Here is a 13,889-nt window from a genome sequence, read left to right as displayed (position 1 = left end):
GAACAGAATGCAATGAGTGCTTACAAAGGGACTCTAGTGGTATAACTAATGCAGTCCCACCGTAATGAAGAGGATAAAATACTGTGTGAAAATATTAAATTACTGTATCACTGGCCAGCAGTGGCTTCCTGAGTTTAGGGAGGCCTGTATGGCTAACTTCTGAATAATTATTAACAACCTAAGTCCTAGATTTTTCTTCATTTTTAATTACACAAAACACCACTGGTTCACAAACTGATTTATCTTGATGCTGTAAATGTACTGTGTTTAAATGCTGTATTTACTTCCACAGAAGCTATAAACAAGGATAAATAAAATAATCTGAGGCATAAATATGAAACCAACAAAAACAGGAAAGCTATTAAGAACAACTTGAAATCAAGGGATCTCTCTGAACTATCCACATGGAGTTGTGCAGACAACTGAAGCTCAAATTAGTAATGTTAATTCAGGAATTTTTGGTATACAGATAGATGGTATGTCAAAGAAGTTGCAGGCAGTGAGAAAATTGCTCAAAATATCAATGATTTATATAGTGAAAAAGAGGTCCAATGCTAAACCCTAAGAAGCTCCAACATTTTATGTTGAGTAGCTGATGAAAGGAGCGTGGAGTGTGAAGGTGAAAGCCAATGGAATGGAGTTTCAAGGAGTCAACTATTAGGTTGATGCAAAAGTAATTGCAGTTTTGCAATGTTGCATTTTTCTGTTTGATATTGAGACACATTCTTAAATAAATGTGGTTATGTTATACATCATTTTAATGCATTATTTCTAAATTTTTTGCTAATAACTTGTAACCTGCTGTTTATATTTATTTCAGACTAGGGAAATTATGTTAGACAAAAAGCAAATTGGAGCGCTTTTCTTATTCAAGTTCAAAATGGGTCGTAAGGGAGCAGAGACAATGCACAACATCAACACATTTGGCCCAGGAACTGCTAACAAACATACAGTGCAGTGGTGGTTCAAGTTTTGCAAAGGAGATGCGAGACTTGACGATAACAAGCATAATGGAAGTTGGAAGTTGACAAGGACCAATTGAGAGGATCATTGAAGCTGATCCTCTTACAACTACATGAGAAGTTGCCAAAGAACTCAACATCGACCATTCTACAGTCGTTTGGCATTTGAAGCAAACTGGAAAGGTGAAAAGGCTTGCTAAGTGGGTGGTGCCTCAAGAGCTGATCGAAAAATCAAAAATATCGTTTCGAATGCAACAACAACGAATCATTTCTCATCAGACTGTGATGTGTGACAGAAAGTGGATTTTACACGACAGCTCAGTGGTTGGACCAAGAAGCTCCAAAGCACTTCCCAAAGCCAAACTTGCACCAAAAAAAGGTCATGGTCAATGTTTGGTGGTCTGCTGCCGCTCTGATCCACGACAGCTTTCTGAATCCTGGTGAAACTGTTACATTTGAGAAGTGTGCTCGGCAAATCAGTGAGATGCACTGAAAACTGCAATGCCTACAGACAACACTGGTCAGCAGGACGGGCCCAACTCTTCTCCACAGCATCAGATCGTACATCTCACAAGTGATGCTGCGAAAGCTGAGTGAATCGGGCTGCGAAGCTTTGCCTCACCCACCATATTCACCCGACTTCTCAGCAACTGGCTGCCACTTCCTTCAACCATCTCAACATCTTCTTGCAGGGAAAATGCTTCCACAACCAGCAGGAGGCAGAAAATGCTTTCCAAGAGTCAGTCGAATCCCAAGGCACAAATTTTTATGCTATGGGAATAAACTAACTTATTTCTTGTTGGCAAAAATCTGTTGATTGTAATGATTCCTATTTTCATCAATAAAGGTGTGTTTGAGCCTAGTTACAATGATTCAAAATTCATGGTCCGAAACCTCAATTATTTTTTCACCAACTTAATTAAGAGGTCATGTAGAAGGAGGGTTGAAAAACAGCCACTGGATTTAAACAACATGGAACTCAATAACATGGAACTATTTCTTTACAATATGATTTAGTATCATTGTGGCATATTTCCCTTTATGACAATTTTGGGAAAAGTTCCTGTGTTTCCTTTGTTAATTTTCCTTATGAATTTAAGGATAACTGTAAAGTTCTAAAATGAAATTTTTCCTTTATTTTTTTGGCTGAAATTTTTATTACGTCTATGAACTTAAGAGAATACACATTTTTACAATAAGTAGTCTTCTTTTTCAGAAACAATGTATTTCTTTATTTGCATAAATCGACAAATTTCAATCACCTAACTTCAGTAAATGTATAGATTGAAGTTGCTATCTAGCTGTATTAAGATGCCTACCTGAGGAGAAAAGGGGACCTCTTACAGTATTGGTGGGACTCGAAGTTGGTATAGCCACTATGGAAAACAGTATTGAGTTTCCTCAGAAAACTAAAATTACCATACAATCCAGCAATTCCACTCTGAGGCATAGATATATCCAGACAAAATTCTTAATTCAAAATGATACATTCACCCCTATGTTCATAGGAACACCACAGACAATAGCCAAGACATGGAAACAATTTAAATGTCCACTGACAGATAAATGAATCAGGAAGATGTGATTTATTTATATATATATATATAAAATTTATAAGTAAAATGGACTACTACTCAGATTAATGATAATGATGCCACTTGCAGTAACATGGGTGCAACTAGAGATTACCATAAAAAGTAAAGTCAGAGAAAGACAAATACCATATGATACCACTTATATGTGGAATCTAAAGTACGACACAAATGAACCTATCTACGAAACAGAAATAGACCCACGGGCATGGAGAACAGACCTGCGGTTGCCAGGGAGAGAGCGGGCTGGAGGGTGAGATGGGAGGCTGGGGTTAGCTGATGCAAGCATTTATACACAGAATGGATAAACACGCTCCCACTGGAGAGCACAAAGAACTATATTCACTGTCCCATGATAAGCCGTAATGGAAAAGGATATTAAAAAGTATATGTATGTTAAACACACACACACACACACACACACACTCCTGAAATCAAGGGCTGTGCCACATCTGAAATTCAAGTTCTCCACAATGCAGCTGACTTTTGAATGAAAGCGTGCAGTCTCCACTCACAATCCCCGAGCTGGCTGGGGGTACAGTGACTGCTCACTTCAAGTCTGCTGGCTGGGACTGCTCTGCTACGCTGGAAGTGAGCCCGCTGTGTGTACACACACATCCCCTCCCTCTCAGACCTCCCTCCCACCCCCTTCCTCCCACCTTCCACCCCCTCCTCTCCAGGTCATCACAGAGCACAGAGTCGCGCTCCCTGTAGCTATATGCAACGGCTAATTTTAAAACTGCAGGGGGCTGATGGCAAACAGATGTGACAGAATTTTGGGGGGGTGCTGCTGAAACTATCATATCTTGATTGTATTGGTTCCACATCTGTATGCTTCTGTCAAAACTCACAGAGCTGTACACAAAAAAGGTGAATTCCACTGTAATTATGCCTTAATTTTTAAATTAAAAAATGATAAGCACCTTGATTCTAATTTTAAATATAGGCCTATTTTTATAGAGATGTAAATGTGCTTCTTAAACCTTTTTTGTAAAAAAAAATTCAAAGCAAGAAAAACAAAACCATCATTTTTATAGAAATGTTCAAAAATATTGGTAATAGTTGATTTCTTAAGCTACATGGTAGATTTTTGAATACATATATCTTCATACTTTACAACATGCATATGTGAAATATTTCATAATTTTAAAAATTAAAAAGCACACAAAATTTAAAATATTTTGACTAGAAAAATAAGCAAAAAAAGAGCAGAGTGAAAAAGCAATAAACAAGGATAGTGATGCAAATTCGGTTAAGTAGTGAAGACAAAAGGCAAAAAAGAGATCAAAAATAGGAGGAGCTTTTTGTTCAAAGACTGATGGTTAAAAACAAGGATCCAGGAGAGTGTCAACACTTGCCTTTATCTCTGTGACCATCCTACTTACTCGTCACATATCCAATTCCACGCTTGAAGCACGAAAAGCCAATCACTTCTTTACTCCTAGAGAAGGCTATAGGAGAAATGATGTCCTCACAAAAGAGAATAGTTTCAGCTAACATATAAAGTACAGGGGGTGTTTTAGGGGAAAAAATGGAAGAGGTAAGGTGATTCTGTTTGGAATGGATGGAGTAAAAAGGGAAAGGAAAAGTAGAAAGAGTTGGGAGGGAAAGAACCTGGAGCAAAGCTTCGAGAAAACAATGCATCAAGGCAGTGAGTTTCTGAGGAGCAGGACACGGCTGCCCGGGTTCTCCTTCTCATTTGGCAACTCAGTTTTATGATGATGAGAACCATAACTGGAACTAGGACATCATACTCAATTTTGGTATCAGAATTAGTTGAAAGTACCTGACAATATTTCAAAGGGGATGTGAGAAGGATTTACTTTGCTTCATGTGGAACAGTGGTAGGGGTAGTAAGTGGACAAAGAAAATCTCCAGTCTCTCGTGAGAGCAAAGTACACTGAGGGCCTGATTTTTAAGTTAGAGCAAAGAAAGGTTTAAGTTAAATTAGGACTACAAATTAAAAAAAAACAACCTTTCACTTTTCTGCTAACACTCAAGTGGAACTGGCTAACTTTTTGGTTTCATTTTCAAAATATGGGTTTTAATCTACTGCATTTGGCAGCTACTCTTTGAGTTTAGTTAATGTTACCTTAATGCTTAAAGACTCAGAGGAAGTACAGAGAACACAGGAAGTGTCAAATAACTGCTTACTGGTGGCAGCAGTGAAGGTATGAAAGCAGTTTCTTCATTAGTTACTACTAAAGATCAAGTTCTTGCAAGCTAATGCTGTATCCAAAACGGCAGTAAATATGTCATGCAATTCAATAAACGATGTCTTTTAACATGCAGTGAACTGTGTTTACAAAAATACCGGTAAGGTGGTATGACAGAGATAAGAAATAGCTGAAGTTGGATTTGAGTCTCTATTCTGTCAATAACTAGATATGTAAATTGGGCATCTCAGTGAGATTCTCTGAGGCTATTTCTTCATCTAGAAAACCATCCAGATGAACTTTATTATGATGGCTAAAAACAAAAGGAGACAACACACGCCAAGCAGAGAACCTGACACACAGGATCCACAAGGAATAACAGACTGAGAGCCCTGGATCACCTATACACGATCCTCCTCTACGTCAGCTTCTAAATCCTGCCTCTCCAACGCGGCATAAACATTCCCCTTTCAGAAGCGGTCTCAAGTCCCAGCCTACCACTCCCACAACAGAAAGCAAGCTGGCTCTATCCGAAAGTCCTAGCTTTGACTAGCAACTCTCACTACCTCAACATGTACAATTACATGTCTTGGCCCACAGCCCTGGTATCCAGAAGCAATTCTGTAACTTAGTCTCCTTTCTGGTAATGATGACTTCCATTACTAAATCTTGAATCTCAGGGAGTAATGGATTTTAAATACAGTAGTCAATGATTTCTGTGAGCACATCCTAGTAATCTTGTTAATAACCTAATGATAGTTTACATCCATTTATACCTTAATTTTTTTTCATTTCATATGTAATGAAATTTTAAACATATTTACCCATAGGTATCAAAAGTCATAGAAGGCAAGTTATCATATTTTCTCTCTGAAATGTGCATCACTATCAAACTCTGTAGTGTGCATTACTATCAAAGCAGTGATGGCTTTAAAAAATATCTTACATACTTCTATTTTCCTTTCTCTATACAATTTCACATATTCTGTAGTATCTTCTACTTTTCTACAGAACTTGACCTATTAGGACGCGTGATTAAGACCAAAAGATTAAAAAACAAGAATATTAAGTGGTCAAATAGTAACAGCAGCTCAAGAGAAGACAAACATTCTTCAGAAAAGCTGGCTGAATAAGTTAAAGATGTCCTCTAAGAAGAATACTTATTCCCACAAACAATAGAAAACAAGAAGTAGGAAGATACTAAGAATGTTGGTTCAAGCCTTCCTAGAGACAACCTAGTATGTATCTTGTGACTTTCAGCCCTACGAAGGCAAAGGGTAAATATATAAGAACCTGGAAGAAAGCTTTGAAGTGAGCATCCTCTTGAACGGTAGTGTTCTGATCACTTGGGAGGAGAGGGAACAGGCTCTGAAGTCTCACCCTTTCACAAATCACCTTGTTAGGATGGCCAGGTAGAGGTGCTGAATTGGCCCCGGGAGATATCTGGGAAAAAGAGGGAGAAGAAAAGGATAGTTCATGGCTAGCTGCACCAATGTGGAGAATCATGCCTATGAAGGACAGTCTGGATTTTCTAGGTATTTGATGATTTTGTTAGCAGAGCAAAAGAAATAAAAAATTAATCTTAAACATCAAAACAAACATAAGGAAGACAAAGACTGCCTCTGGCAATGGATCTCTCTTATAAAAACTTTCTCTAAAGGCAAAACAGCACTGCTCAAAAACACAAAGTCCTTCCTATGCTTCCCATGTAGTACCTATCGATATCTTTCCTGCTGGCATTAATTCTGAAATCTTAAAAGACAGGTAAGATTTCATGTCAAGAAAACCAGAAGTAAAAAACACTTAAGTACAGAAAGATTAGTGTCTACTTGGCTATGATTAATTTTTCATTCTTTTTAGTTAAACTTCCAAATTATCAGGCAAGGGAAGAGGGACTTTAGTTAACATCTATGGCCAAATTTCTATAGCAATCACAGGTATAAAAAACAAGATTTATATTGTGGAGACCTCAGCTCTATTCAACACAAACCTAGAAACCTACTTAATGAATAAAGGACAAGATCACAAGCCTCAAAGTAAATGCCTGCATGTTTTAAATGCTTGACTAGACTGTGAGTTAATGCCCTAAACTCATATGTAAATATACTTAATCTGTAGCATTTCTGACCAGACATGATGAGTATCAATCACCATTCCACTGCGCTGTGGAGTGAACTGCCCTTTGGGATTAAGGGTTGTGGACCTGCTTGTCCCTAAAGACCGTGTGCTTTAAGGCTGCCTTGTTTTTTCGTTTCATTGCTGCACTCATTCCCTTACATGTAAGTGTCTATCCTGTAACAGGCACTAAACAAAAACAGTCATGATTTTCTACCTTCAAGAAGTATATGCAATAAAAAGAAAAGCAGATCACCATACAGTATAGAAAAGTACCTTTCTGTGGTAATGGTCCATGCTGGTGCTATGGAGAGGTAATTGGTAAGAAACAGTGTTGTCAAGAAACTACAAAATGATCAGCATAACTGGTCAGTAAGGAAGTAGCCAGAGAGGAAGGAACAGACAGAGCATAAAGTGGCATGCTAATTATATGAATAACGCTGCTATAGTAAACTTGTTAGCCCCTCTAGAAATTTTTCTTTCTGGCTTGCTATGAGCCTCATCAACAGATAACTAGGCCTGTTGCTAAGAAAATAACTACTTCCAAAGACCTTCCTAGGACTGAAGGCAGTAATTTTAGAACTTATTAGTACTGCTCCACAAAGGCTGTGGCCATGAACTCAAGCTCACCTCTGTACTATAAACATGCATGTGTTAATGTCCTTCATCACTGTGAAGAAGTAGGAATGAGTGAATCAAGGAATGTCTACTGATTGCCTCCTATAGGCAAAGAGTTACCTTAGAAAAGAAAACAAGATCCCATGCTCAAGGAGCTTATTCTTGTTTAAAAAAAAAAAAAATAGAGGGAGGAGCCATGGCTTTATCTGAGGGCAGGAGGAAGAAAATATTTCACAGAAGAAGTATTTTTCACATTCCTGACTCCATTCAATCTAAGGAGTGTTTTTACCACTTTAAAGTAATTCTCAAAATGGCCTGTTCCTTTATGCAGGCTTCATGTTCTTTCTACAAGTTTATAATCTGCACAATAAAGTACATCTGAAGAGTGTTTTAATAAGGTGACATACCATCAACTATCACACTTAAGCAGTCTTACACACTTGAAAAGTGTGAGCAGCACTCTTACAAACTGCTAGTACAAAAGCTGGCTGGGAAAACAAATTTCAGTAATACATAAAAAACTGACAAACCCTGGTCCTTGCAGACATAGAGGGAGAGGGGTAAAGGGGAGAGAAAAGGAGAGAGAAGGGAAGAGGGAATTCTAAGATGGCCTTCAAGATTCCCACCTAGGGTGTGTACCTCCACCCTGCGTGGTATGTGGGGAGCACTGTAAACATAGTCAATTTCATTCCCCTGATTGGGTTCAATCATGACCTAAGTTATACAAACCCGTTCACAGAGGTGAAAGGATTTTCAGATATAATTAAGATTTCCAGTGAATTTTAAGTTAATCAAAGGGGAGATTATCTTGGGTAGGCCTGATTTAATCAGAGAAAGCTCTAAAAAGAGAAGTTGAGCACTTCCTTAAGAGACTCTCCTGCCAACCCTACAGACGAAGTTGCTGTGTTCTGAGAAGGCACATGAATGGTAGCCCCCTGAGGGCAGCTAGAAGCTAAACGCGGTCATCAGTTGATAGTTGATAGCTCGAGAAGATCAAGATGCCCTCAAAGAAAACGTGGGGCCTCAGTCCTACAATCACAAGAACCACATTATAACAACAACAATGAGCTTGGAAGAGGACATTAAGTCTCTAATAAAATCAGAGCCCAGCCAAATAAGACCTTGACAGAGGCTCTAGAGCTAACCCATACCAGGACTTTGATCCAGAAACTGTAAGGTAACAAGATTTGCTTTACACTACTAAACTTGTGGCAATTTGTTACACAATAGAAAACTCGCACAACAAACATGTACGTAACAGAATAAAAATTGGGTACCATACTCAAGGAAAGTTTCTTCTCCAGAATTCTAGAGAAAAAATCTGTATTAATTTGATTATGAAAGACATAAAACTTTTTAAAAAATACCTAAGCAATACAGCAGTTTTTAAAACCTCAATTCGGTAATAGTAAATTTCATGCCAGGAATCAAACTGGGCTTTCTCATCTTTACATGCTACAAGTTAGGGTTAACCAGCTTGCTTGCTTAAAGTGAAACATAAATACCAGAGCCATAATTTGAAGCCAAGTGTATCTGGTTCTAAGATTCAGACTCAACCCACTAAACCACCTTCTAATTGCAGAATTTTAAAAGTAACATTCTTCTTTGTAATCTATCTAGTTGGATTAGTAACTAGCAACTATTCCACAATGCCTATTTACTTAAAGCTATTTTAAGTACTTAAAAATAAATGTTTCCTTGGAAATTGTTTCTGACTTCTGCTACTTCCCTAACTCTCCCTCAGTTAAAATTAGTCAGGTTATACAGTATCTGAAAACCAATACAGCTCTATTTTCCCCTAACATACCAACTGCTGAGCATTACAAAGACATGGTACCTCTCTCGGGATGCAACTGTATTTTAGAAGTCCTGCCATGAAACATCCCTGAGATGGGACTGAGCCTGCAACTCCACACACTTTTCATTTTTAATGTTACATATAACAATATGACTAGTTCATCCAGCATAACTCTTTCCTGTTTTATAAGACTGAAATTATAGAAAACACTTTAACCTTTTAAGAAACAATACATTACTATTTTAAGGTCATCTTCTATTTAATGTGGCCTTTCCCCGGCCTGGTAGCCACGCTACCAACAACTTAACCTCAGTGTTTGAGAGTGTGCTATTATTATCATCACTGTGGTAAATTACAGTAGTTATTGTGTTAAAAATAACACAGGACTTAGGTCCACATAGTCCCAGAATCAGCTTCCTCCAAAATCACTAAAAAAAAAAACAAAAAACAAAAAAACCACACTACCATGGATATTTATGTTGGTTGTGCTAGAAGCTTACTATGTATGACTCCTTTAAAACTAACAAAATCCTGTATGGCATTTTTTTTTAAATTGGAGGATAACTGCTTTACAATATGTGTTGGCTTCTGCCCATACAACAATGTGAATCAGCCATAGGCAAAAATCACTTCTTACGACAGCTTCCTTCTTTGTTCATTTACATCTTTCTCATAAAAGTAGAGAATATACAAGTGTATGATAACCTCTAGGCCAGTATTAAATAATGTGTACCTTCCACAAAATAAATTGCTCAAAAGGCCAAACAGTCTTCTCCAAAATGGTAACAATACTCTCCAGGAAAGAAAAAAAAAAACTGTTCACTGTTACAAGTTGCACACCAACTGTTCAAAGGCAGTAAAATCACAGGCTAACACGAAAAAGGAAAGAACAAAAGATGATGAGTTAGGTGCTTGGTTGTTGACTCCAACAAGTCCCTTAGTCCCTTTGGTCAAAGTCTGGGTACCTAAAAAATGAAGAGGTCAGATCCAAATTATACAAAAATCCAAATATTCTCACTGCTTCCACGATGGCAAATGTTAATCTCCTGGAAAGTAATCAGGGAGATTTTATTAACAACAGTTCAAATCACTGATCTGTTATCTGATAAATTCTCAGGTTATATTTCAAATATGAGAAAAGTCATATGCATAAATATGTTCATCACATCAACAATTTCAAAGGGAACTAGAAGTAACCTAAACATTTAACAAGTAAGTGTTTGTTAAGTCAGTTTATGGTATGTGTAATTATGCAGTTTTTAAACCATTTAAGAATTGGTACTACTTACCTGAGAAGGATCATTACTTTCCAGTACTGGGATACTTTTTAAAAAAAATAAATTATTCCCATTCATGAGTTAGAGCAACAACAAATTGGATCCATGTCTTTGGGGGAGCAGAGCAAAATCAGGGTTGGTGAAAATAGCTGAAAGGCTCCACCCTTCTCTCTCACCCCTTAGTCACACAAATTAATGGGGAGGGGTGAAGAAGGTGCAACTAAGGAAGTCTCTAACCACTAAATGCACTGAACTGGTGAACATAAACGTTAGGAAAAATAAGAGTTACACATTCTACTATTAAGTTTTTCTCTCGTTCACTTTCACAATCCAGGATCTGCCAGCCTAAGGATTACTCTCTCCTTAAGGAAGTGCTTCTAAACCATTTTACTTAAGCTGCTAACCTCAAAGTTGTTGTTGCTTTGTAAATTGCTCTAAACCATCTCTTCAAGATTTCTAAGAATTATATGGATTTGGAAAATACCTAAACCAGGAACACTCCCAATCAATAAAAAACTTACACACATAAACATTTGAAAAAATGAAGTGTGACTGAGCTCTTCATAAATCTTACTAAAGATAATAATTCAAATATTTATTGCCTATCTATCATATGCTAGATACTATGAAAACAAAAATAAATATTTCTTGCCCTCAAAGAGATTCAGTCTAGTGAGGGGCAAATTCAATAGAAATAAATGAGGGTAACAGGGTCCCCTAACTTAAGAGAAGGAAAAGTGTTCAGATCCTTTAAAAAGGAACATGAAATTACATTAGAGCTGGAGGAAAGACAAGACTGTGTATATGGCCCCTCTTTGTCTACTTGCTCCAATTTCTTACTTGTTTATTATTATAGAGTTCAAGCATTTGCCTGATCTCCAAATAGACAATATGATGTTAAGAATTTCACATTTGCTGAACAAATGAACTAGACTACAACTATAGAGTTCAAATGTGTGTTTACAATCCCTATACTCTGTCCAGAGAATAAATAAAACAAGCTATGATTTAACCAAGACAACATGAAAATGGATGTCTGATATATGCGGTTAGTAGAAAAATAACTAGAAAACTAGTAAGTAGACCTAGACACTGCACAACAATCACAGGCCTAATTAAGAGCTACCTTACCAGCAAAATGAATTACAAAATGGTGGTGGCTTAAACAAAACTGGGGCAGCATAGAGAGAAAGAGATGGAACAGACTGGAAGTAGAAGGCAAAGATCAATCATCTTCCCACACTGATCAATTATTTCAGAGACTTTTATCTGAGGATTTCTCACTCATACTTCTCACTCTCCTCCTCGCAGGGAAAAGTAAAAAATGAGCACAAATAAAAACAGGCTAGTGATGTAACTAAAAGCCTCATCCAAAGCAGTTGGCAGAGACACAATAGGCCTAAACTCCACATTATGATGCTAACATATTCAAGTGTATCTAACTGTGTCACCCTCTGTCCATCCACTCTTCCTCAACAATCAGGTTACCTTAGTACAGAAAATCCTCAATACTTATTCAAATTAATAACTTCCAACTTAGTTTAGCTATAAAAATAGGGTGAGTATATGAAATTCAACAAGTATAGGAACACACTACGTTTCAGAGTCACAGAAGGTATCAGAAGTGGAGGGACCACAGAGATCATTTAAATCCAACTCGTATTTTACAGATAAGAACCTGAGGCCCACACGGCTAATCTGCGGCAAAATTTATTCAGCTACAGCCTCTAAAGGCCACCAAGTCTTTCAGAAACAAGCCTTAAAGAAAACTATAGATATCAACTTAAAATTGAACCCCTGTAATTAACAGATTCAAGGCACAATAGGTCTTCAAAAAGTGAAATATATTACACGAATACTTTTAAGAGCGAGCAAGAGCTGGATACAATTTCTACTTAAAATTCCATTTTATCTTTTTATTACAAGTACATGCCTGCTGCAATGCAAATGATCTGATCCCTACATTTGGTCTTGTATTGTTACTTCTGTAGGAAGCCCCAAATTTCTTCCTAATGGAAGACAAAAACAATTTTAATTTGATCCCAACTGTCTCTAGATCCTCATTAAGTTTTGATTTCTTAAAAACTGAGGGAATGGATTAAAAAACAAAAGTTAAGCCTAGTTACCAAGGCTGGGAGCTATTTAAAGGAATTCCGCGGTAATTGTGTTAACAACAGTACCTGCAATCAAGGCCAAACAGGATTCAAAAAGTCTTGCAATTTTAAGGTAATAAACGATTGTGAATGAGTTGCATACACTTAAATCTTCGTGTGTTAAGTTAAGAAAACAGAAACGGCAATTAAAGATTACATTTTGTTTCTATTTACGGTGGAAGATTCACACACCCAACTTAATACATCATTTTCACAGCACAAATAAAAAAGCAAGGTCTTACAAGTCCTACACACGCAAATAAAAACTTTATTCTCTTTATCCCTCAATAATTTGAAAAACTCTCGGCTCAAAACCAACCTCTTTCATTCTTCAGCCCTGAATGGAAGACCTTCCATCTCCTAGAACAAAACGCAGCCTGTTCAGAAACCCGCGGCTGCAGAAGGACGCGAGAGAGGACCCTTCGGACCGGGTTCTGCGTTCTCCTGAGTGACATCATTTCACCTGCGCCTGGGCAAACAGGGAGGCAGCAAAAGAGCCAGGCCATCCACCAGACGGCGGTGGGCTGGCGCTCCCTCGGGCTGTGCCCGCACCTCCTCATCGCTGCCCGGGGAACAAAGAGCGCCGGGCGGCCCGGCCGCGCCCCGCTGAACACTAGGCAACCACATCTCTAGCGCGGCCCCGCAGGCTGCTAACCGCCCGAGGCTCGGTCCGTCCCGCCCTCTTGCGGGAATCAACGGCTGCGGCAGCCAGTACCTGCGAGGGGAGGCTCCGCCCTGCGGGGCTACTCCCGCAGCTCCTCGCTGGGCCGCCGCCTCCTATTGTGACCGCTCGCCCAGCCAGCGGCCAGCTCGCCAGATCTTCCGTTCCCGGGCCTTCTCAACCCCGGAACCCGAACTCCGACCCAGGCGCTGTCACGGCGCTTCCTTCCTCCCGGCACCATCACACGGGCCGCGCCACAAAACTACAGCTGCACGCCCAGACCTAACAGGGTCGGCTAACGCCTCGGGGGCTCCATCCTCTCCGCCCCCGCGCCCTAACCGCCCGGGCCGCCTCACGGCCCCGCACCGCTGCACGAGGGGCCCCGCCCCGCCGCGCCCCGCCCCGGTGCTCGAAGACAGGGCTCGCCGCGCGCCGGCGCACTACGCTCCACTGCGCGCGCAGGCGACGCCCCCCGGCGCTGGGCCGCAAGATGCGCGAGCACGCGGCCCTCCCACTCTCGGCCCCGGGTCGCCCACCTGCCCACTCCGACCCCTCGC

At 39.4% G+C, this 13,889-nt stretch overlaps 1 protein-coding gene across 10 annotated transcripts in view; it reads right to left on the bottom strand.

The window, feature by feature from the left end:
* Positions 1-13,889, bottom strand: part of RNF38 (ring finger protein 38) — a 119,725-nt gene that overhangs the window by 40,194 nt on the left and 65,642 nt on the right. Inside the window, exons 1-2 of one of the 10 annotated variants that reach the window (XM_043486592.1) lie at positions 13,387-13,739; positions 6,004-6,153 (exon numbers count right to left, since the gene is read on the bottom strand). The exons of 3 other annotated variants lie outside the window; for them this stretch is intronic. Coding sequence is in view for 1 of the 7 variants with exons in the window: in XM_043486590.1 (XP_043342525.1) it covers positions 12,991-12,999 (9 nt within the window). In the remaining 6 variants the exon portion in view is untranslated. Of the gene's footprint in view, positions 1-6,003; positions 6,154-12,990; positions 13,015-13,386; positions 13,740-13,889 lie in introns of those variants that run through there. 6 more of the 10 variants (XM_043486599.1, XM_043486598.1, XM_043486593.1 and 3 more) reach the window with 6 other exon arrangements.

This window comes from Cervus canadensis, chromosome 14 (assembly GCF_019320065.1).
Source record: "Cervus canadensis isolate Bull #8, Minnesota chromosome 14, ASM1932006v1, whole genome shotgun sequence".
NCBI lineage: Eukaryota > Metazoa > Chordata > Mammalia > Artiodactyla > Cervidae > Cervus > Cervus canadensis.
Note: the sequence above shows the minus strand (reverse complement) of the source record. Positions and strands in the feature narration are given on the sequence as shown.